The 25,983-nt window shown below is 40.0% G+C and overlaps 1 protein-coding gene across 3 annotated transcripts in view; it reads left to right on the top strand.

Annotated features, from left to right (window-relative positions):
- sox3 (SRY-box transcription factor 3) overlaps nucleotides 1-24,621 on the top strand; it is a 31,520-nt gene extending 6,899 nt beyond the window's left edge. The window contains exons 3-5 of one of the 3 annotated variants that reach the window (XR_013285019.1): nucleotides 440-522; nucleotides 12,699-12,827; nucleotides 18,118-18,244. Coding sequence is in view for 1 of the 3 variants with exons in the window: in XM_077532447.1 (XP_077388573.1) it covers nucleotides 22,640-23,608 (969 nt within the window). In the remaining 2 variants the exon portion in view is untranslated. Of the gene's footprint in view, nucleotides 1-439; nucleotides 523-12,698; nucleotides 12,828-15,808; nucleotides 16,055-18,117; nucleotides 18,245-22,319 lie in introns of those variants that run through there. The other 2 variants (XR_013285020.1, XM_077532447.1) reach the window with 2 other exon arrangements.
- Nucleotides 24,622-25,983: the final 1,362 nt, after the last annotated feature.

Genomic DNA, 25,983 nt, shown 5'->3' with positions numbered 1-25,983 from the left:
TGTTCTTCGACGACATTTTGGGCCTGTATCAATTCACATTGTTTTGGAGTACTTTGACGCCATCTTGGTGTTTGAAATAGAGGAGTTTTAAATAGAGATGAGCAAGCCTTGAGATACGAGTGCCTTGTTGTAGATTGTATTTATTCATTTTATTTTTATTTTTTTATATTTTAGATGTTGCCTGACCGTTATTTTATTTATTTATTAATTAACTAATTAATTTATTTATTTATTTATTGGTACTTGAGAAATAAGCAACAACTTGAATATATTTTATTGAACACATTTTCGTAAACAATAATTTCAGTATAGCCCCCAAGCTAAAATTATCTGTTGTCTAAGGTCAGACTGCTAATTCTGTGGTAAATACTCAATTCAACTACAAGTAAATAAAGTTTACATCCATCCATCCATTTTCTTAACTGCTTTTCCTCACTAGGGTCGCGGGGGTGCTGGAGCCTATCCCAGATGTCTTTCGGCAGTAGGCGGGGTACACCCTGAACTGGTTGCCAGCTAATCCAGGTAAAGTTTACATTAAAAAAATAATAACAAAAAGTAGGCGAATGAATGAATGAATGAATGAATGAATGAATGAATGAATGAATAAAATAGAAAAAACATAAAATTCACAAAACAAACTACAGCACACAACATAACTGTTTGGATCTTAAAATTATAACCCTAACCCTTTAAAAAAAATAAATAAATGCTTAAAAATCCGGCACATACACTAAATCATTGCAGTTCCGGATTTGCAGTGCTGCTATTTTGCAAAATTTTTTGTACAGTTTAAAGCTAAATTTTTGACTGGTGCTTATTTTGTGTAATTCCATTGCTTGACACCTGGTGGCGTCATACTGTTGTTTTACATTCTAAAGGGATACTTGAGTCATTGAGTCATTTTCAGCAGTAAAAAGTTTTGCCTACAATTAATGTGCTAACTTCATTATTTTTCATGTACAATTATTACCTTTAAAAATACATTTTTCTACTTGCTGTCGAGTGATGACATTACCTGTGCTGAGGAAGTAGGCAACGACCAATCATGGCTGAGTTTACTGATCATACCCAGAAAACAGGTTAGCCATGATTGGCCGTTTGCTACTTCCTCAGCACAGGTGATGTCATCATCAGTCGACAGCAAGTAGAAAAATGATTTTTTGAAAGGTACTAATTGTATATGAAAAATAATGAAGTTATCAAATTCATTCTGGACAAAATATTCACTTTTCACTGCTGAAAATTGTTCAATGAGGCAAGTATCTGATTAAATTTGAAAGAAGAAGCATGAAAGCAGGAATTAGTATTTCAAGATCGGACTAGTTTCACGGACGTGCGTATGAATGGACTGTAAATGCCGCTTACTTGCCGTTGACGAGATGAAGCCACCAGCGGCCATCTTGCGATGCTACTCATTATTAATGCCACCTAACTTAAAATACATTGATTTCTCTGCGGCTGTCCACGTTATTTTCTGCCTCTATGGTGAAAATGCCACCATGTACGATTGGTACAGTTGTACCAATAAGTCTGGGAGAAGCATTTCATGTACATTTTATCCATCCATCCATCCATCCATCCATCCATCCATCCATCAATCCATTTTCTTGACCGCTTATTCCTCACAAGGGTCGCGGGGGGTGCTGGCGCCTATCTCAGCTGGCTCTGGGCAGTAGGCGGGGTACACCCTGGACTGGTTGCCAGCCAATCGCAGGGCACACAGAGACGAACAACCAACGTGTACATTTTATTGCTAGGAAAAATTTCTCTGAGGTAAAACTTTGGGTGCTACCAAGGATTGGTCTGCATCAACAATCAAGTGAGAGGAAAGCCCATCAGGAAAAATAAATGCTGCAAAACGTCAACCTAACCTCTGTGAGTCACAATTCACGAAATTGAGATAATATATGTAAATCCGTGAGTCCGTGACTAGTTTTTGCTCAACTGGTTATTCAACATTAAATCTGTTGTAATCCTGCTTTTTATGCCTACAGAAATTAACGGCTGTAGATTCATTTTCCATTGTACATCTTTTGGGCATGATTATATTGATGGACAGTATATTATTGTGAAATGATAGTTTGGAAAAATATTTTGATATTTATTGTAAACACGATGGATCTGTACACGGTAACACCGCCTGTCCAGTATTTTTTCTCGTCCATTGCTCTTGCTGCCTCAATGTAGGATTCGTGTTTGTATTATTTTAAAAGTGTGTTTAAAGACCTTCAAAAGCGAGTGTCATAAATGCTATTAAAATATACTTAAGGAGTATTAAAGTGGAAGTCAACCTATAATGTTATATGTGGCCTCACCAGTCTAAGCATGACATTCTGATTAATATTATATTTGTGGACTATGAGTTATGACGCAAAATCCAGCCGTTTTGATCCATCTCAGGGGTCGGCCATTTTGTCACTTGCTGTCGACTGAAGATGACATCACAGTTAAGCAGGGCTCAGGCAACAACCAATCACAGCTCAGCTTCAGAAAACACCTGAGCTATGATAGGTGATCAGGGGGCGGCCATTTTGCCGCTTGCTGTCGACTGAAGATGACATCACAGTTGCTCAGGTCTCGGGTAACAACCAAACATAGCTCAATTGTTTTCTGAAGCTGCACTGTGATTGGTTATTACTTGAGACCTGAGCAACTATGATGTCATCTTCAGTCAACAGCAAGTGACAAAATGGCCGACCCCTGAGATGGATAAAAACAACTGTATTTTGCTTTAACTCATATATCACAAATGCAATATTAACCAGAAAAGCATATGTAGACTAGTGGGGCTGCATAGAACATATTGTCAAGAAATAAAAAATGTGGTCACTTATTGTGGGGGGGAGGGTCTTGAATGTAACCTCTGGGATGGAGGCTGCGTTTACTGTACATTGTACACAAACCGTCAATGTTGCTGATGATTAGCATGTCATTCTGCCGTGACGACACACAAAGGCGCCTCGGCCTTGGTGGCTTGGCACTGTTGGTGGGGCGGGTGCGATGATTGTTTAGTGTCAGACTGTAGATTAGTATGCAGCGAAAGTGTATGTGTGCGTGGGGGCAAATTGTTTTAACCCCTATTACAGCAAGCGCGCAGCACTCGTCTTATCAAGGCCGCCGCAGCCTCTCATTAATATTCCCGACATACGACTGGGCCGCGTGTATCATTGTCTATTAATGGGAGGGATAATCGCTCATTCAATTATCAGGCAGTCAGCAAAAGACCAGCGGCGGCCGCCGCTGTGTCGTTCAGTACACCGAGCCCCCCACCCACCATCACCCACTTTCTCCTCCTCCTCCCTTCCAAAGTGCAGCCAGCTCGGAGGTGAGAGCGCGATAGAGGCGGATTACAACATATTAGCAGCCTGCGAGAGAGGGAGGCCGCAAGAAACACGCCAGTAACCGTCGTCACGCGTGTGATGTCCACATTAAGCGACACGCTATGCTCTTTGTCGTCGCTTGTAAGACATTTTGGTGCACGAGTTGAAAGACAGTAGTAAAGTAGTATTTTTTTTTTTCCCCCACTACTAGAGATACTATCAGTGTCTTATCTGGCACTAGTAAAAGTACTAGGCCCACTTGAAGGTTTAAAATGTTCTATAGATGTCAACAAGATGGTGGCAAGGCACCGTTTTTGTCAAAATGAAGCTCCTCAATTCACTTGAATATAGTTTCTGGGCATCAAGATGTTGTCAAATTAACATTTGTATTGATTTGGCCTGAGCACAACAAACAGATATTTTTTTTTTTTAGCAACTTTTCTGGATGAATTCTGAGTTTCTCTAGCACATCACATTTTCATAATAATATTAATATGTGTAATGTAATATTTGTGAATTAATGGATAGGTTCAGCGAAAGGTGGAATCAACACACACACGTCATAGCTATAAATTACAAATGATAAAATCCATTTTATTGGCGCAACTTCAAAACAAAAAAATGAAACTCAAAAACCTGTGATAGAAAAAAAGTAAAGACATGTTTGATTTTGGCATTAAAAAAAACACTTTTAGAGACACTGCAACGTCATAGCTATAAATTACAAGGCATGGTACAAAATCTAAATGTCATAACTTTTACGAGGTCAAACTTTTAAACGAAAAAATGAAGAATTTTTTTTTTTTTTTTTTTTTTTTTTATCAACGTCAAAAATACATTTCGGGACACGTAAAGCCATTTCTGATTCAAATTTACTGTTGACCAGTGTTACCTTAAAGGGATACTTTACTTATTTAGCCCATTATGGCAATAAAAAGTTAATATTTTGTCTATAATTAATTTGATACTTTCATTATTTTTCACATACAATTAGTACCTTTAAAAACACATTTTGCAACTTGCTGCCGACTGAAAATGACATCACAAGGGCTCAGGTAACCAATCACAGCTCACCTGTTATCTAGGTTTGGTCATGTGACATTCACAAGCTGAGCTGTGATTGGTTACCTGAGCCCTTGTGATGTCATTTTCAGTTGACAGCACGTTGCAAAATGTGTTTTTAAAGGTACTAATTGTTCATGAAAAATAATGAAAGTATAAAATTAATTATAGACAAAATATTAACGTTTGACTGCCAAAAATGGCTAAATAAGTAAAGTATCTCTTTAACATCATGCTAATTCTTATTAGACTGTTTAAGACTTTTTGCATTATGTTAGCATTGAGCTAACAGAATTGAGTTTGACATAATTTTACCATTTTAGTTTTTACAGTAAAGGGCATTTATTTTTGAAGAGCTGTGCTAGAGACAGCCTTTTTTTTCTTTCTTTCTTTTTTTTTTTTTTTAAATGATGTTCTACATTGCCCTGACCCTTGTGAGGACTAAGCGGTCAAGAAAATGGATGAATGGATGGATATTATACATGAGTTTTTTCTTGACAATGAGAAATGAGAAGTGCTAAGGAATACTTTAAAAAAGTGTTCCTGGTTTATAGAGTGTGGGAGGGTTAAAACAACGCCTGTGGGTCTTAAACGTGTCAACTTGCTAAACTTTGTGTGTTTGGGGTGGGGGGGCAGAGGGACAGGTCACTAAAGGTGAATGTGGTGTTACTAATAATAGTCGGATGTCTCCAACCTTGTTGAGTTGACGCAAGGTTTGTTTTTGAGTTTTTGTGTGGCGTGTGAAGCCAAAATCTTGTAAAGTAAAAAAAAAAAAAAAAAATCCAGTTTGATAGATTTTCACACCCTGAATGCGGCACAGAGATGAGCTTTTGTTCAAGGTCCCTCCCTCCACCCCCCCACTTTTTTTTTTTTTTTTTTTTAATATTATATTTTTGCAGGACGCGCACAGGGTCAGCCAAGTTAGGAAAGTAATTAAAGCTGCAGAGAAAAGAAAGCATGCTGCCATTCTGATTTCGAAAAAAAAATAAATTACTATTTTAATAATGGAAGAGGGAGGACGGGATGGGGGGGGGGGTACTGTCGTGGTGGGGGGGCTGCTGCCTACTTATCAATAGTTGCGCGTTTTTTTTTTTTTTTCAAACGGCATCGCTTGTACATTGGCGAGGCACAAGTGGCCTTAAAAAAAAAAAAAAAAAAAAGAAAAGGCGGGAACATTAACATAGTGATTTGACGCGCGTGGCAAAGGCCCTGAGCCAATATCACAGAGGACTCAGCACTCCTTTTGTCCGCCGGGACTCTGCTCCCCTCTGATATGAAAATTCAATTATTTTGCGAACGCCCATCTTGACAGTCCACGCTTGCGCCTCGCCAGCTGCATCTGCGCGCGGGGGGCCGCCGCCTCCTGATAGCGAGAGGGAGGCCTTTTCACACACAGACATGTTTTTAGGAAGGGGGCGGGGGGCGGGGGGGACAAGATTGCCTAAATGTGTTGCATTTAAGGGCTGAAAGTTAATCTAATGCGGCGGCCATTATCTCACCCCCGGTAGTTCCAATACGGCGCCTCAATCTGTGTTTACGTCGCTGCCGCCACATCCTCGCGCGGGCCATTCATTCTTCAGCATCTTTCAGTCGGTACTCTCTGCATTCAAACAGCTAATTTATTTATTTACTTTCCACCACCGGTTTGGGGGGGGGGGGTCATACCGCAAGGAAACTATCGGAAATAAGTTTGTCAATTGTAGATGTCAGCATTTTTCCCGGTGGGGACGAACTGGATGTGGAAGCGCAGTTCTGTTAAGATGTGCTATTAACCCTTTTTCTTGCGAAACTACCACAGAACGTCAGGAATTTTTCCACGTTTTATCCCATCTGTGCTTCCGCCATGTTGAAACGCAATCAAAGGGAATTAAAGTATTGTGGCATCTCACGCACAGATCTGATCTTGCACCTGTGGAATTACCAACATGGGGTCTAAGCTGCCTCTGTGTAGTGTTAGGCCAGTCTTCAAAATATATCCGTTCCAGAACATCGGCCTAAAACGGAATGGTACAAAATCCGAACCAATAAATCCCATAGGAAATATCGTAATAACATTTTTTCTGTCCCAGGAACCCAAAAATATTCACAAAAAATACATTTTATACAGAATAAGTGTAGCTTTATGTACAAAAAGTGTGTGGAAGAAAAAACAGATCTGATCTTGCACCTGTGGAATTACCAACATGGGGTCTAAGCTGCCTCTGTGTAGTGTTAGGCCAGTCTTCAAAATATATCCGTTCCAGAACGTTGGACTAAAACCGAATGGTACAAAATCCGAACCAATAAATCCATAGGAAATATCGTAATAACATTTTTTCTGTCCCAGGAACCCAAAAATATTCACAAAAAATACATTTTATATAGAATGAGTGTAGCTTTATGTACAAAAAGTGTGTGGAAGAAAAAACATCAACTCAATACTTGTGTAAAAAGGGTTCAACAGATTTGAAAATGCGTTTTTTAATTTTTTATTTATTTATTTATTTTTATTTGATGAACTCAAGGCAAAAACAAGTGACCAGTGTTGTTTGGCGACACTTGGACAAGTTCGGTCAACATCGGGAAATCATGTCATTTTTTTTATTTTTTTGGTACTAAGATGAATGAATGAATAAATGCAGGACAAAATTGAGATGAATAAAATAATTGAAAATCCAATCATGCGAAAACTACACCATACAAAAATCGAATTGCCACTGCAAATTAATTTTTCCCCTCGATATTCTCCAAATGGCAACACAATCCCATAATAGACTTTTTTTTCTTTTCTTTCAAATTTAAGCACAAAATAAATAAATAAATCGCTAAACATATTGACAACTTTTTGCCATGAAGCTCAAAATCTGATCAGATGTGCTTATCAAGTGGAAATCTTGTATGTCCAATTATGGACAGTTTGTTTTTTTCTTTCCCACGAATCAATTCTTTTGGTATTTGCTCATATTTTCTATAATTTTTATGCATTATTAACACATTTAAAGTGTTGAAAATAGCCTGAAGTCACTTGAACTATCTGAGAAGTGAAAACTCCGCCCCTTTCCTCACCCTGCGAGAGCCATGCAGCATTTTGTTGCCTAAAGTTTGAAAGTATGAATCTTTTTACACAATGACGATAAAAAAAAAAGTTCTGTGGGGTATATTTGTGCAAGTAGTCGTAACCCGACAACTATGAAGGTAAATCGAGTGCAGGTATATTTCCGCCGAGTCAGCTCATCATTTTATTTCTTGACTCACTCGTGGCTCCAAGACCTTTTGAAATGGAGTTTGGCAAGATGATGTAACTACACCCGTTTGCTTTCGTGAAATCTTTTTTTGTCTGTTTTCGGGTTTCAGCACGAGCGCAGACTTTTACTCCATCTTTTCAGTCCCGCTCATCTCTTCAGCACTCACGCACAGTTTCCGCACAAAATTTCCCCGTTTACTCCAAATGACTCATTTTGATGAGCTGTATTCTTGTCTGTGCCGTATTCAAGCCCCGAAATTCACATCTCCAGCTTTTTAATGAACACCTGAGCCGCCTCCTTGGTGGCATCCATGCAGGCATTCAGCTGAGACTCCTTTTTTTTTATTTTATTTTTTTCCAAGTTTCAGGCTCAAACCTTTTCATTAGCTCCTCGGCCCATTGTGAGTGTTCTGAGGGGGGTCTCTTCAGATTAGGGAACAGGAAGCAAGATCCCCCCTCCCCGACTCGGACCCCCCAGCCCTTTTTTTTTAAATTTTTTTTTTTAAGCTGTGTGGCCCACTGTGTGTCGCTTATTAAGCCACCCTGGGAGAAGACGTACCTGGCTCCCCCTCATTAGGCCGGCGTGGAGTGGGCGCTTCGGCTCCCACCGAAGAATAGAACATTAATTAGCATTCTCCGCAGGGGGTGGGTGACCATTAGCACTTAATTAGCGGTAAGAGTAGCATTCAAATCGGGTGGCTGGTTAACGCAATATGCTTGGCGTGGCCTCCTGATCGGCCGTGCGTGGCAACATTCCGCACACTGTTGGAAGCCGAGTTGTCAACAAAACATCGAGGGACATTTTACGATGAACCTGAAATTCACTGCAACCTTTTGCTTGCCAAAAAAGAGAAATGGGAGGAGTCACAGAAAGGAAGAGAGATTAAGGTTTTAGAAATGTTTCTGAATCAAAAATTTGAACAGATATTTAGAGAAGGTTAAATGACGTTCTCATGTGAAAGTTCTTGTGCATTGTAGGTTGATCGTGAATTTCACCCGGAAGCCCAAAAATATCCTTAACATTTTCAAAATTGTCTACCAAACATGTCAACATACTGCAAATTCCGGTCCGGGGGCTCATTTTGGTCTGCTGCGCATTTTTATTAGTCTTAGAAAAATTATCTGCATCAAAAGGTAAAAAGTTGAAATGTTGAAACGTAGCACAGTATTTTTTTTTTAATTGTGGGAATGCTGAAAGCATCCCACATATGTTATTCTGATTTTTATTCTACCCACTTTTTTTTTGCCGAAAAACAACTCCCACATAATACTACTGATTTACACCATTCAAATTTCAACTTACTTCAAAAATTCATGCATTCACGCATATATATGTCATCTGATTCCACGTTACTTGCAGTACTCGCACAATTTAATGTTAAATATCAACTTTTCCCCATTCATTTTCAATGAGACTGATATTGAACTTTTTCGAAGTCCCACTTTCCACGCCCATTTCCATACATACAACTGATCATCATTACTCTGTGATACTGCTCAGTTCTTTTTATTCATTTATCGTACAACTTCCATTGAAACTTTGTAATTTTCACATAATTTATCTTTCAATTTACTTCATTAGCATTCAGCTATTGAAATTCAGCCTTCAGCATTCCCACACAATTTCTCCAGAAATTGCACTTGGTCTAGTTGAAAATAAAAATGCAACAAGTTATATTGTCATATTTTTTTTTATACTGCATGTTCACAATTGCGAAAATGTGCTATTTTCTTTAAAATTTGCTCTTTATAATTCATGTAATCATAAATTAAATAACCAATTATGTAGTTAAATTAAAAATAAGAAATTTTTCTTTTTTTTTTGTAAAATAATGCTTCAATTTTAATATTGATAATTGGATTACAATAAATTAAGCAATTTGATTTTGGACAAGTACAAATATTTGTATTATTTCCAATACATAATTCAAGTTTTTTAAATAAAAACAAACACATTTTGCCAACTTTAGGGAAAATAAACATCTAAATCAATGGTCACAAATAGTCCCCAAGGAAATTAATATCTCACCGTGATGGGACATTGTAATTTCCTGGGAATTTAAGTGATCATTTGCACAAGAAAAACATAGCAAACTGATTTTGATCAGTTTTGGACATTGTTAAATCATAATTATTGTGAGAAATCATGAATATGAAATGTGTTTACAAAGATGAAAATCATTAAATAAGAATGAATTTGAGCAAATTGGTGAATGAATTGCTGTCACTCTCCAAAAGTTTAGCGACTGTAAATGAGTGCAGCAAATACAAGACAAGTCTTGCAAATGTAAATGGGTGTCGGCTTCAAGAAAGCACTTTTTTTTTTTTCGCCTTGTGGAAATGTGAGCGGCAGAGAGCCGTCATTTGCCAATTGGGCCTGAATAGGATTGAATGTCGTTTTCCCACCAGGAAGGAGGGATGGAAGTACGAGGGCAGTGGTGGCGGTCATTGGTGTGTAATGCTAGAGTAAAATTAGAGCGTTGATGGCAGCTAATGGCGTGTGATGGGTGGCACCCATGTTGGGTTTCCAGGAAGAACGCCTCAGGTATATATACACCCCCCCAACCCCCCCTTTCCTCTTCCAAGCTCTGACACACCTGTGAGATTATGCTGGGCTGGCTTTCCTTCCCGCAGCTGCAATATAATTACACTTCTCCGACTTCAAACCTTCCCCGCGTCTCGCCGCGTTTCCGACCAAAACTTATGTGCTCGTATTTCGGTGCAAGCCATCAAGTTTGAGCTTTGTTGAAGATTGCAGCGACAAAACGATCGGTTGCGTTTTCTTCTTCAGTCAATCGTGATGTCTTGTCTCTGTTATATTGCCCCCGGTGGCCTGGCGCTCACACCAGAAAAGCTGCAAAATTAGCAATCCAAGGTATTAAAGCATGAAATCATGATAAGCAATCAGTTTCATTTTTCACATTTGATTAAATTATTTTTTTGCTGTTTGGTTTTATAAACGAAAAGGAAGTAATAGTCGTAATTAGTTTTGTAGTTGTTGCAGAGGAAATTTCTGGGACACTTAAAGTTTACAGGAACGACTCGGCTCTCGAATGTTAGTTTCAGTATTAGTTTTAGATTTTTTTTTAAATTTGTATTACAGGTGCAGAATATTAAAAAAAAAAAAAAAAACACCATGGAAGTGACGTCATCTGAAGTGTGACACACTTTCAAACGTCCTTATTCCGGTTAATAGCAAAATAAATTTACTAAAAATCACATTTAAAATCAAACCCAAAGGCTCATGCATTAAATTAATTACCAAAGACTAAAATGATGGGCATTTTTGCTATAATTATAGTTAGTTTTGTCAATATAAAATGCAATTTCAGTTTTTGTTTTTTAAAAAGCATTTTTGATTTGATTTGATTTTTACAAAATTGTTTTTTGAATTTTAATTTGGACTCGGGTTCGAGTCCAGGCTCCGGCCTTCCTGGGTGGAGTTTGCAAGTTCTCCCCGTGCCTGCGTGGGTCTTCTCCGGGTACTCCGGACTCCTCCCAGGTTAATTGGGCGCTCCAAATTGTCCCTAGGGTTGCTTGTGTGTGTGGATTAGGGGTGTGTGATATGGCTTAAAAATTCTATCACGATATTTAAAAAAAAATTGCGGTGGCGATATTTTTGGCGATATTGGTAATAATTACTGAACAATAGATATGTGATTGACACTTCAGAATAATAGCACTTTTATTGCAGTAACAATATTTAAGCCACCATTTTTTCCCAGAATTGAAATGGAAACAAAGTGCAAATATACTAACTGTAATGGAATAAAATAGAAATAAAAACAGGCCAGATACTGTTTACCCTGCAAATTATAACATAACTGCTTAAAGGACATTTACTTAGCAAATACAATGAAAGTACATACCTTCAGAAGTCAGTGGCAAATTGCATGAGTCAAAAAGTTACGCATTACATCATCACGTCAATTTCACGATATGTCAAATTTTTATCACCTAAAAAAGTACACCGATAATATCACAGACGATATTTTTTGGAATATCCCTAGTGTGGATGGTTGTCCTTCTGTATGCCCTGCGATTGGCTGGCAACCAGTTCAGGGTGTACGCGGCCTGCTGCCTATAGCCAGCTGGGATAGGCTCCAGCACCCCCCACGACCCTTGTGCGGAGCAAGCAATTCAGAAAATGGATGGATGGATGGATGGATTTTAGTTTGTTTTTTTTGTTAGTTTTCGTTAAGTAAACTAACCTTGCTTCTGGCATGAAGAGGTGGCTTAAAGCAACGGTAGTTAATTAAATAAACGGCCAGCAGGTGGCAGCAGAGTATAAGAGATCAGCCAGGGCCATGTTGCAAGAAGCTGTTTTTGCCAATGTCTTCAACAGGTTTGTAAATAATGTTGAAACTTAGCTATATTCGGATAGTAATTGCTGCAGAACAGAAAGTGATACAAATGTTTTTCCTAATGAAAGAATAGACTCTAATCTTCCATATTTTTACAGCAATAGAACACAATATTCTGAGGGCCTTGCAAAATCAGTCAAAAGCCAGTAAAACGGCGAAAGGGGATTGCTTCACTGAAAATGGCTGCTTGGGAGTGAATGAGTTTTAATTGTGTACAAGTAGGCCAAACATTGCTCTCGTAGTGGAAAAACACTATTGCTAGTGCTCCGAATGTTCTGACTAGTGAGGACAAAAAGTGTAGCTGGATAAAAAAGAAAACAAAAATGCTCATATGGCTTTCCATATGCACATGCAGATTGTTTTGTTTTTGAAGCTCATTCACAGGGTTTTATTTTTTTTTCAGGCGGTTGTGGAGTGGGGTAACACAATAGCGCTCTTTTTTTTCTTTTCTTCTTCTTCTTCTTCTTCCCCCCCACACACTGGGCCTGGCCGATTTTGACCAAACTCCGGGTCACTTTCCCCGGCCAAGTTTTGCAGGCTGCCATGTTGTCTATTCTGCTCAGCTATTTAAAAAAATGTTGAATATCAACAATGGCCTTGACTGCCGCATTGTCAACTTTTGTATGAAGCAATCTCGACTGAATGCGATGGCTCCCAGAGCGCCGGCGAGGGGCTCAGCTGCATACAAGTGCGGGAACTCGACGTCTCTTCTCGTCTTTCTCCCTGCAGACCCGGACGCTGCCGCCACGACGGTGGCGGGGAACCGCCTGGTCGGGATGCGGATGTCGCCGCTTTTTATTCCTGCGGATCCCGGAAGGTGTGTTCCAAACGGCGGCAAAGGCGGCCAGTCACTGCTTGGTGAGTGTCGTACTTTTCTAGCTGCAGGGGGGAGGAGAGGAAAGGAAAAGAGGGAGGGAGCTTTTGGGGCTGTAAGAGTTTGGATTTATCACGAAACATGATGGTAATGACTGATAGTTTGTGGGAGGAAAAAAAATCCAGATTATTTCGGATGACAAGATTTTAATTGTTCACGTGACAGAGTTCATATTAAATTTTTTAAATTGTGTTTGGAGCATAAAAACACAAATACAAATCAAGCATGGGGGAGAAATATCTCAATGCTTTTGCAGTAACACAAATGTGATTTTATGTTTACAACGAAAGTGATAATAATTTAGATTCTTAAAAGGAATTTTACTTGAGTAAAAATGTATACACTGCAATATAGTAATACTGCTGGCATGCTGTATGCAGTATTATTATTTTTTTCACAATGTTGATGTTGTGATCATTAACATGATGTATAGAGCATATCCTGTATACTTTATATGCTATTCATACTAAAAGGTTATTGATTCCTGCTTCTATTGTTTGATACAGAATTGAATTTAGTATAAAGAACGTTTTCACATATAAAAGCAACTTTAGCTCTGTTTTAGCGGTCCTTCAATGTACCTATGAATCAGTGCATCTATCATGGGGTTTTCATACACGTTTTGAAACATTTAATCAAATTTAGTGAAATTGCACAAAGTGAATATGTGACTTCTGTACGTTTGCATTTGTCATTATTTTGTGAATATTGAGAGGAGGGGACTGCGCCCTGAGATGACGTCACATGAGAGCGTCTCTTTGCCGCAACACACTCCGTAACAAACAAATGTGTAAACAAATGTTCATTTCTTTTATTAACTCCAGAAATATTTCAATGTCTTCGTCTCTCTGAACATGCCTTATGTTATCGTCTGCCACCATTTTTTTTTTAATGTGTATTTTTTTTTTTACGTGTGGCATAATATGCGGTCAAAATGTTCGACGTGCATGTTCTCCTGTCGTCATTTATTTGCAAAACCTTGTTTTAATCTCCAAAATTTGCATTTTGCCTTTTTCAAAAACATCTTTTTGTAAATTTTAGGCCTTTTATGGAATTTCTAGCATTTCCATTCAAGTTTACTTCCACAATTCTTGACAATTCTAATCAAATTAGGAATGGGAACTCACCTTATTAATTTCATATCATGTTTGTCAGTATGTAATAGCGTTCAAAATGGGCCAACATTCTTTTTCCTTTCCCTCGGGCTCGCATTACAAATCTCACAGGTCACCCTGTTTCGATGACATTTGCATTGCATTCCCATGGGCACTTTGATGTCAATTTCAGTTGACAGCAGGGGGCGGTGTTGCACAAAATGTCAGCCTCATTGGATGCCTGAAAACACGTGCATTGTTTTGCTTCATTCTTATTCCACATAATCCGAATATCGTGTTTAGACTAGCGGGTCACGTAGAACAGATTACTGCAAAAAAAAAGGTCTTTGACTTAACTTCCGCTTTCCACCCGTGTCGTCCTCCAGCTCACCTCTTGCCGCACAAGGTGACCAATTTTCCTCCCGGGCCAATCCATTATCTTGTCAACACGCGAGCCGCCGTGCACGCTCTAATGAAATGTGCCGTAATCGGCGCGCTCATCTCGCCACGCTCAAGGTAATTAATATATTTAGAGGGCGATGGCTAACTCTTAATGAAATGTGGCCTCCCTTTTTAACAAGACCTTGACGGGGGGGCCCGAATGGACGAGCGCAATCGGCTTCATCGAGAGCCTGCGCGGATCAACACACGTTTGTCATTTCGGCTCCGTTACACATCACGCCACTATGTGATTTATAAAGCTTGTTTGTTTTTTGAACGTGAATGGGGGACATTAATAAATTATCCCCTCTAATTAACAAGCTAACCCATTTTGGGGTTCCCCAAAAGACCCACAATCAGAGTGGGACACATCACATCATCATTTTAGAGGAGAGTGAAGATAACAACTGAGTGGCATCAATCATGTTTTAAAAAAAAAAATAATGCATTTAATTAATGAATTGAAGTTGCACTGCACATTAATTGTGCATTTTGACAATATTATCTTAAACTAATGAATTTGACAAAGCGCCCGTTTAATTTTTTTTTTTTTTTTTTATAAATGAGGCTAGATTAGCGCGATCTCAATTATGGGCTAAAACAAAAGAAGGGGCTGCTTTGCTTGAGACCACAGCAGAAAGTGGCGACTCGGCACTTTCTTCCAAACAAGAAGCGGGTGAAAAAAAAAAAAAAAAACGCCGAAAGTTCCTTTTGTTTTTGGGGAGAAAGTGAACATGGCAACGATTCAAAAGATACACGGGAAATAATGAGCGGAGTAATTAGCCCGTAATGGTTTTGAAACTGATTGTCGTCGAGAGGTGCTTGATAGTGTCATCCATTGGCAGACGCTTAATCCTGTGGATGCGCCTCATTTTTTTTTTTTTTAATCAGATTGCATCTGGTGCTGGTTGTGATTGTGGAAAAACAAATGCTACCTATCAGAATACATTTGTCAGACTGAATAGAAGCTCACAAGTCAAGGTGGTGCAGTAAAAAATGCACAGACAAAATAACTGTACTCTGTCACGTATTCTTTATCCTCTGCGAAGATCAACTAATGTTAGTACCGCACTGATGAGTTGAATAAACCGTATATAGATCGCTTATACTGGCCCCTGGTGGCCACGGCAGGCACATCAAGTAAGAGAGCAAAATGGCCATTTAATTGATGCAGTTTGAAGAAAACAGGTTTGTGTTTGGTGGGAATACAGACAGTTCTTCGGACTGTCACTTATTTATTTATTTATTATTTATTTTTTATTTTTTATTTTTATGAGAGCTCAGAATTGTTTATTCGGCAGTTTTATCAACTCAATATATCATCATTGCTTTTGTTTGTTTTTTTTCAATGTGTGCATGTGCACGTGTATTTGTACTCATTAGTTCACCTAAAACCAAATCAAAATCTCATTACCCTTCACCTTAACTAGATACTTCAGAGTCTCACCGGAACGGTGAAGTTCGGAAGGTCAGGAGACCAGAGGAAAGGTCAAAGGAAAGAAAGATGAATCAAAGACTGTTGGACTGTCTCAAACACGAACAGTTTAAAGATTCCCTCCATATGGTTTTTATCCTTCCCTTGCCTTACTTGTTGGAGCTAAAAAGCCAAAGAAAAAGCCCAACATGAGTTCGTCCTGGAGGCGAAATCTGGTGAAAGATTCCGAGGAGGTCTTGCATGCACCCGTAAATTGAAATTGTGACTTGTGCACACCTCCCTGCCCAAACACAAAAAAGTGCCTCATTGCGCGCCAAATGCGAGTGCAGTTGGGTGACTGAGAGGCACGAGCGCATCCCGCCTCACTTTCTGCCTCATCGCCGGCCGATGTTTTATTTTTTCCATTTAACGCGCCATGGAGCAAATGTGTGAATGGTTCTCCTCATCTTGGCCGTGTGAGCCGATTGTCTTCCAAAGGAGCAAAAAGTCATCATGACGGAATGCCCGCATGCCTGCGCTGATGTCGGCTTTTGAGCCTCATTACACAATCAGCAACTTGATTAGCACTCAAGTCGTCCACTGCGCATGCTAGCTATTTATATTCAGGATGTTTATTTTTGCAATATTTTTTATGTCCACTCTTTTGTCTCATCATAAGTCAGGCTTCGCCAATCTTGGTCCTCGGGAGCCCAGAGTCCTGCCGGTTTGAGATGATTCCATCCTCCAACACACCTGATTTGATATAATCAGCTCAGCAGCAAGCTCTGCAGAAGCCTGATAACGATCCTGATGTTTAGAATCAGCTGTGTTGGAGGACGGGAATATCTAAAACCTGCAGGATTCCGGCCCTCGAGGACCAGGATTGGGGAAGTCTGCAGTGCATTGTGACGTTTTCACCCTCTTCTAAAGTAACATTGGCCTATACGAGGCACAAGGAAAGATTATAGTAAGCCTTAAGTTTAAACCCTCCGGTTAGGTTGAGAGGCAAATTGACCCGTTTGGAAAGTCTTTGTCAGGGTTCACCAATTCTGGTGCTCGAGGGCCGGAGTCCTGCAGGTTTTAATGTTGCCACCTTACCAACACACCTGACACTAAAAATCAGGATTGTTATCAAGCATGCTGATGAGCTGATTATATAGGAATCAGGTGTGCTAGTGGGCAGAAGCATCTAAAACCTGCAGGACTCCGGACCTCGAGGACTGGAATTGGTGAAACTTGGCTTGGGAGAATTCAACTTTTTCTGCTGGCCTTCATTTTTTATTTTATTTTTTTTGTTAAAAACATTGCATGGCATAATGTGATTTATTATTATTACTATTCATTATTATTATTCATTATTATTAAACATTAGAATGGGTCACCTTGACCTATGACTCTATTTAGATAGGGACCAAATAGGCTGAGTTTTAAAGTAATATTTACACTTGGGAGACAGTAAAATAAAGAATTGGAAAAAATAAAAGTGACGCAAGGGTGGAGGAACAAACTCACGACCTCTGACCTGGAAGATAACCGATCTACTCCCTGAGCAACGCAGCTCCTGCTTTCTGCTAGTATAAATCGCTCATGTCAGCTGCAGCTGATTCCATGATTACATGGAAAAACGATGTATTTGCATCTCTTTGAGAAAAGCAAACGGTCGGAGGGGCATAGCTCAGGTGGTAGCAGTCTCCCAAGCTGAAGGTCGTGAGTTCGAACCTTAACGCTTGAGTGAGTTTTATTAAATTTTATTTTGATTCATTTTTTTAATTTTTTTATTTTACTCTCTTCCTATAGTGTAAATCTTAGTTGGCTCTAAAACTGATTTGGTCCCTATCTAAATAGTCAAAATGTACTTTTTTTTTTTCCCAAAAAAAAATAAGCATATTGCACTTTTATGATTGCACACTGTATTGTTTTTAAACTGAAATTGTCATTTGACGTCCATATGTCATTTTTTATTTTGTGCAGCTGTGACTAATAACACGTCATACGTTATTAAGCAATGTTCCGTGTGTGTGTGTGTGTGTGTGTGTGTGTGTGTGTGTGTGTGTGTGTGTGTGTGTGTGTGTGTGTGTGTGTGTGTGTGTGTGTGTGTGTGTGTGTGTGTGTGTGTGTGTGTGTGTGTGTGTGTGTGTGTGTGTGTGTGTGTGTGTGTGTGTGTGTTTCGGTATCGCAACGTTTGTGTCTGCAATAAGTGAATCAATCAAATTAACACGAGCAACACGCTTCGTGAACTAAAGGTGATGATGACGAGCTGCCTTTTCTTGCACCAAATGAGCCGTGAATATAATTTTTTTTCTTTTTTTTTTTATAAACCTGCAGCGAGCACTTTCCTGCGTGCGCACAAAGGGGACATCAGAGCGTGCGTAAAGTGCAACTTAATTTGCATCCTCGCTTGCTGCTCCTCCTTCCCTCCCCAAAAGACAAAATAAAATGATGCAAATCTTAATGAGACGCCTTCCATTGTTGGCTCACTGTCGGGCCGTCATTGAAAATGTCATCATTGCTTAATGCCTTTTGCGAGCAACAAAAACTTTCCGGGCGGTGCTGCTGATCATGGGGGCGTGTTTAATAATTCATGCTGTTGATTGTTCACTGGCCAATTTTGATGATATCATCATTATCATTATTAGAAGTGTGTTGAAATAGGATAAATGTAATTAGGCTAAAGCATTATAGCTCAATTGGTTTGCTTTCTGAAAGCCGGATGAAAACATGAAGCAAAAGACAAACAAACAAACAGAGAAAAAAAAACACATTGAAGTGGTGTTTGCAAAAGACACTAAATGAAACTTTAAATAAAATTGACAGCAGTGTATCCACAATTCAAATGTAAACAATTATTATTAAAATGTTTGTCAAATGAAAGTGTAATTGAAATGTAAAAAAAAAAAAAAAAAAAAATCAAATAAGACGTGTTAAAAAAATAAGTAAAGTAAAAGAAATGGTGATATTTAAAAAAAATACATAAACATGCAAATGTAAGATCATCCTCTTAATTAAATTATTCTATTCGCCATTATTAAGGATTATATGAAACCAGTTGAAACTGAGATTAAAAACTGACCTATATATGATATAAATGTAAAAAAAAATAGCGTTTTTTAATTAAAAAATAATTTAATTATAAAAAACAATATTGTAATATATAATATAAAATTATAAAACAATTGAATTAAAATTATTTTATCTATTATAAATTTTACTAAAATGAAAGCATGGTAGTGCTTCGTAAATTATTTTGAATATTATTTTCATCTATTTTTCTGCAGGCGAAATTGAGAGAAAACTGGCGAGAATGATTGTATAAATAAACAGATACAATCTATAAGGACAGCTTTCTATTTCTTTTTTAGTCGAAAAATGTTGACTGAAATGAAAGCGTGGTCTCATGCTCTTCAATCTCAAATTGTCCTTTCATGAACATAAGATGAGCAAAAAGGAGTCAATCAACGTGATGGTGACGTCATGAAATGCACACGCTTACATTGTTGCAATGGCGCGATTCAGATTTCTTGGGAGGCGCCGAAAAAACAAAAAACAAAAAAGGCCCCTTTGTAGTCATCTTCCGTGTCGTTTCTTGTCCTCAGTCGTCAAATCAAGCCAGCAAATTATTTCATCTTCACACGGACCTCGTTCAACACGTCTGCTCTCGTTTTTACAAAAACACAATCGAACATTTCTTGTTCTCGGTCTTATTTGGGGCGACTGCGAGCCCTCTCGCGCCCACGCGTGACGTCACCCCAAACTATGCTGGTGGTCCCCGCGTGGCTTAATGAGCAAATTAGGCGCAGTAAGGCCCCTCATTAGCCAAAGGGCGGCTTATACTGGTCCTGGCCTGGCTGCTTTTCTCATCCTGCCGGTCCCTTAAGAAGATTAAACAAGCGGATCAGCAGCGAGATGCGCGCACGTCAACCACGACGTGCAGTGGCTAATTGCCGCGCTTCCTTTTTATTGGCCTCGTCACATTTGTCAGGCGCCGTTGAACACGGAAATGCAATTGTTGAGTTATCCCCGTGGAGCTCGGGTCAATTTCTTTCCATCACAACTTGTCAGAAACATCATGTTGCCTTAAAACGCATCAATATTTGCTTTTATTTGTAGTTGCACATCGTGATTGCTATCCATTAATCAGCTCTTAAATATTTTTTTGAATTTAAAAAAAAAAAAAAAAAAAAGGATGAAGAGCAAAATTAAAAGACAATACAGGCTTGGTAGTAAATTTATGATTATACTGTGCACAAATATAGGAAAAAATATCAAGATCTAAATTACACATCAAAATTGTACCTACCTAATTGTTTAAAAGAAAACACCTTTTAATAAATGTGACTATATTAAACTCCAAAGTTAAATACAACTGAATTGTAGGCTACTGTTTTTTTAAGCTACCACTAGAGGGAGCCAACGTGCCACTATAGGAAAACACATTGCCTGAAATGCAAGGTCTGCTCCAATATTTTTGGTGGTAAACTGAATTTTATCTGTGCTTCTGGGTTTTGCAATTTCCTATTAAATAACTTATTAGTATCATGATTTATTAGGATTATAATAATTTTGATTTGGTTGGGTTTATTTGTATTTTAAGCATCTTGCTCAAGTCAACTCGATTTTAGTTCATTATTTAAAAAAAACAAAAAACAATCTCAGTTGAAAATGTATGTAAAAAGTAAACTATAAAATTTAAATATTAATAACATAATACATTAAGGATAAAAGTTAGATCCCTCCCCCCCAAACATTCCTGCAGCACCTCTGTGTTTTTAGCGCAAACCTGCAGCCTGCCTGCAGTTTCACCAGTAGTCCTGTTGGTGGTGCCAAAGTGTATTCAGTCTTGTTTTGAGGGTGCAGAAGAAGCGTTCATGTTGCTCTTTTCAACAAACAGTTTAAGAATTGGAAAAAATATTGAAAGTAAACAGTTTAAACAAATGTTTTATTTCAAGCTTTAAATTTTCTTAATTGGCTAAATATGTTTTGATGTCTTTGTCATAGACTAACTTTTTTTTATGAGCACCTTTAGTTTTAGGAGTGAAGGTTTTTTTTTTGTTTTTGTTTTTTTTGTCAATTGTCATTTCCATCAAAATGACAAACACATTTTAAAACATATTATTATTCACCCGATACCTAAATAATTTAAGTGGAAAATAGTGCATTTTAATTTGGAACACCAATTTTAATATATATATATATTTTAATTATTGAGACTAAACACTATTTTATTTGGTATCAGCCCAGTTTCTGTGCATGCATATTTCATTTTTCTGTCTGAAATCCAATTGATATGGCAAATAATTAACATGTTTTTGTTTTTTTTTACGTTACTACATTTTGATTACAGCACCTAATGTCATGTTTTGTGAACAGTGCTTTAATGAAAAATGTTTTTAGTGGCAAAATCCAACTTTTTTGTGGTTGTATACACACGTGCATTTACAAAGCACATGTTGCATTTTGCTGAACAAATATTGTCGTGTATGAACAATTAAGAGTCGGCCTATATGTCGAACCTGAGACCGTTTAAACACTTTTTTAAATTTTTTTTTTTTTTCTCCAATGCGAAACCGAGCCAGGATCAGTGTCTATCCCGTGACGCCGGAGGTGTTAATGTCCCCCCCAACCCCCTTTTCTCTCGATAGTCGAGTATGCATGCAGCAGGCGCTCATTAGCAGGTGTGAACGTTTTGGGGTTTCAACTCGTTTTGGGGAAGCATACACATGCTAATGTCTCTCATGCATGCATGTCGTTTTCATACCCATTAAAAATGCACGCACGGTAGCCGAGTGGAGCTTTTAGGAAGGGGGGTTGGTTAGAAAGCGCCCCTCAGCCGGGGGTGTGATCAGGCGACATGGCCGCTCCCCTCCACAAGAGGTCGTTGACGTATTACAAGTTTGCACCTTATTAACAAGCGGCACAAGAATCTGTTTGGAACCGAATTGAAATCCGATGTCACAAACGGATTGTTTTGGCTCCATTGTGAAAGCAAAATTTCAGACGCTCCCTGAAGGCAACAATTGATTGTTCAAACTAATTTGTTAATCCGGTAATCCTACTGTTTGTGATTGAAGCTAAATTCCACCTGCGTGGCATGCATTTTACCGCAGAAGCTGCCAAGTAAAATACTGCATCTCAGTAAAATAAATGTTGATGGTGCTCGTAATGTATCTTTTCATTGACAGCATTTTGTTGACAGCGTATAAGTGATTTTCCTTTTGGCGTTTATCACTGATTATTTTGTTTATTGACAAATGTGCACATGCATGCAGGCTTCATATTTACTATTTCACTGGAAAACATTGAGAGACCAAAACAACAACAAAAACCCCACACACTTAACACCCCCCCCCGCCCCCTCCACCGCCACCAAAGTACTGTTTTTATTTTCTACAAACAAAATTGTTCCAAATGACAATATTTGTATTTAAACCCCCGCAAGTTATAGCAAAATGATCATTTCGTATAGCTGTATTTGCAAAGTGGTTAAAAACTAACTCATCTGCCAACTTTTTTTTTCTCTTTCCTGCAAGCCAGCCGAAACCAGGCTCCGGCCGGCGAGCTTTGTGATTGGCTGTCGTGCTTGCTTGGGGGAGGCTCGCTGTGATTGGCCGCCCTCGGCTCCATCACATGGTCCCGGCCCGGCCTAATAACACGCGGGGCTTGGCCAACAAGTTTGCACACTTGTGTTGCGAGCCGAGGAGCACCTGCACGTCGACTTTTTTTGTGTGTGTGTGATTTTTTTCTTCCTCCTCCTTTTCCCGGAGACTAAAAACTTCTCTTTGACTTTCGGCGCTCTTTCCCCAACTTTTGCCGCTTCTGTTGTTGTTGTTTTTCCGTCCCGGGGTCAGCCATGTACAACATGATGGAGACGGAGCTGAAGTCCCCGCTGCCCCCTCCGCCCAACTCGGCGCCGGGTTCCAAGGGCGGCGGCGGCGGCGTGAGCGACCAGGAGCGCGTCAAGCGTCCCATGAACGCCTTCATGGTGTGGTCCCGCGGCCAGCGGCGCAAGATGGCCCAGGAGAACCCCAAGATGCACAACTCCGAGATCAGCAAGCGCCTGGGCGCCGACTGGAAGCTGCTGACGGACGCCGAGAAGCGGCCGTTCATCGACGAGGCCAAGCGGCTGCGCGCCATGCACATGAAGGAGCACCCGGACTACAAGTACCGGCCGCGGCGGAAGACCAAGACCCTGCTGAAGAAAGACAAGTACTCGCTGTCCGGCGGCCTGCTGCACGCGCCGGGGGCCGCGGCGGCCGTCGGCGGCAACCCGGCGGTGCCGGTGCACGGCCAGCGCATGGACGGCTACGCCGCGCACATGAACGGCTGGAGCAACGGCGCCTACTCGCTGATGCAGGAGCAGCTGGCCTACCCGCAGCACCACGGCATGAGCGGCCCGCAGATCCAGCAGATGCACCGCTACGAGATGGCCTCGCTGCAGTACCCCATGATGAGCACGGCGCAGAGCTACATGAGCGCGGCCTCCACCTACAGCATGTCCCCGGCGGCGGCGTACGGCGCGCCGCAGGCGGCCGTGGTGAGCGCCGCCGCCGCCGCCGCGGGGGCCGCCGGGAGCCCCAACCCGTTGGGCCTGGGCTCCATGTGCAAGAGCGAGCCCAGCTCGCCGCCGCCCGCCATCACGTCGCACTCGCAGCGGCCCTGCTTGGGCGACCTGAGGGACATGATCAGCATGTACCTGCCGCCCGGCGGCGACAGCGCCGAGCACTCGGCCCTGCAGGGCAGCCGGTTACACAGCGTGCACCCCCACTACCAGAGCGCCGGCACGGGCGTCAATGGGACCCTTCCTCTCACGCACATCTGAGCGCCCGCGGACATGTCTTGCGCGCAAAGACCTTTTACACCGTCAAAAACAAACAAACAAACAAAAGTACTTGGATACTTGAACTTTGATTGCTGTAAAGCGGAGGGTGTCAAACTCGAGGCCTGGGGGCCACGTCCGGCCGTAAAAAAGTCGACTTGGATTTGTTTAACCTGCACTAAAATTTGCAAGCGATTCCTTCCCTTTTAACCTGAATTTACCGTGTCTTAAAAAAAAACAGCCCAATATGGGTAAAAAATTGTTCATCACGACCTAATATTGAATTTAATTTTTAAGAAATTACGCCATAAAATGAAGCGATAAAACATTAAGTGGCCCACAATCAAAATCAGTTTGACAACCCTGCCCAAAAACAAACAAAAACAATTTTCTCACACGCAATATTGTTTTGTTCTTGTTGTGCCGTTTTGGACTCAAACTGAGAGCGGCGAGTCCAGCAGAGGAAATTGCATCGCAGCTTTTGTGATCACGCCGAGTTGAAGCAATCAAAGTGACGTCGAAGAATCGAACTTCTTAGATGAAATGCTGCCGCATTTTCATGTGTGCGTGGAAAAAGGCAAAGTGGCTTCGTCAAGAGGCCGGTTTATTTCACAACAAAAATGTTTACACTTCATTTGTAGAATGTCAGCTGTACAGACTTGTAGACCTTTTCTTTCCTCTCACCAGCCACATTTTTTTTTTTTTTTTTTTTTTTTTTTTTTTTTTTAGTTTGAAATGAAATATTAAGACTGTGCTGGTCGCAAGCGCAAGTTTTATTTATAGTCCCCCCCCCCCCCCACTCGTTTTTTTTTTTTCTTAGCTTGTTTTGTCAAGTGTAAAATACATTCACATTTGTTTTGTACATTTCTGAGATGTTTGTATTTTGTTTTTTGGCAGTGTCAAGTTCACTCGTTTTCTGGAGTGAATTTATTTTTTTTAATTTAAACGGACGTTTCTACATATTTTAAGACCATCCTCTATTCTTAAAAGCCGAATAAATTTGTATGAAACACGCATTTGAGACTCTTGGTTTTATATTGGATGTGTTTCCGGTCACAAATCTATTCTCACTTTGACTGTATTTCACAAATAAAGAGCCAAAGGCTTCCAATTTGAACCCCTTAACAACAATATTGACGTTTATTAACAATGCATGAGATATTTTAATATGACATGATCAACATTGGCACGTTTTACAAGCTTTATTGTCATTAAAAAAAAGTATACTTATGAGTTCAATTAAGCGTTTGTGAGTAATTGAAGCAACGTTTCAAATCATCTATCGTATATAATATCTTGCACATCATTAGGATAATAGATTCATTGCCAGTCATTTTTAACATACAATATAAATAAAAATGTAGCAATGTGCTTGCTAAAAATAGTGTTTTTCTTGTGTCAGGAAAATGTTGAATCAAAGCAACTGAGCTCTTCTTATTTATTTAATTTGTTGCTTTTTCTTGTCTTTTGAAAATGTTCTTTTTTTTTTTTTTTTTTTTAAATGACTCATCAGATGACGATTAGTCGACTAGATCTGAAAAACATCAAATGCAAAAGTCAGCAGGGGCGTCTTCAAAATTGCCCATTAAAAAGTGCTAACCAACACAGACGGAATCAATCATTTCAATTCTGAATCTGCACATGTGCCCTTTTCAAGTGATTGACTCGAGTCCCAAAACGTGACTCGGGTGTATATCTTAAATGGCAATGAGGCGAGGCGTCCTGCTGTTGCGCTGCATTTTTGCCATCAATGAGCAGTGGCGGCCACCAAAGGAGTTTTTGGGGAGCACATGCACGCATGCGTGCGTCGGCGTCCCCGCTGGCCTTCCCACACTCGCCGACTTGATCCACAAGCCGAGCACGGCAGCCGGGATTAGCCCCCGCTTTTGCGCGCGCGCACCTTTTGGAGCGCAAGATTAGCCGGACCTCCCCTGCAGTCGCTGGCCCCGAGTCCTTCTTAAGTCAGTCCAGTGTGCCTGCAGCCGCCCGTCACACACGATCACACTCGCGGACTCTTATGATTATTTTGCGTGTGTGTGTGTGTGTGTGTGTGTGTGTGGGGGGGGGGGGGGGGGGGGTAATTAGTTTGTCACATCCTTTGCTTCTTAACGTAACACGTTTGTGTGTGAGGTGTTTGTATGTGTGAAGTAATCATGAAAAAAGATATTATGGTTTCAATTTTGGTCTATTTTTGGCCCTAAAACGTTAATGAATATTGGAAAAAAAAAAATTACAATTCGGCATTCATGGCAAACATCGTGAGCGCAAACAAAGTAAGCAAGTTGCTATGACTTTCTTAAATTTGGCGTTCGGTCCTCGCAACAACCGTTTGGTCAACTTGTATTTCCTTGTTGTCAAATGCAGGAAATACAAATTTC

This window comes from Festucalex cinctus, chromosome 9 (assembly GCF_051991245.1).
Source record: "Festucalex cinctus isolate MCC-2025b chromosome 9, RoL_Fcin_1.0, whole genome shotgun sequence".
Taxonomy (NCBI): Eukaryota; Metazoa; Chordata; class Actinopteri; order Syngnathiformes; family Syngnathidae; genus Festucalex; species Festucalex cinctus.
Note: the sequence above shows the minus strand (reverse complement) of the source record. Positions and strands in the feature narration are given on the sequence as shown.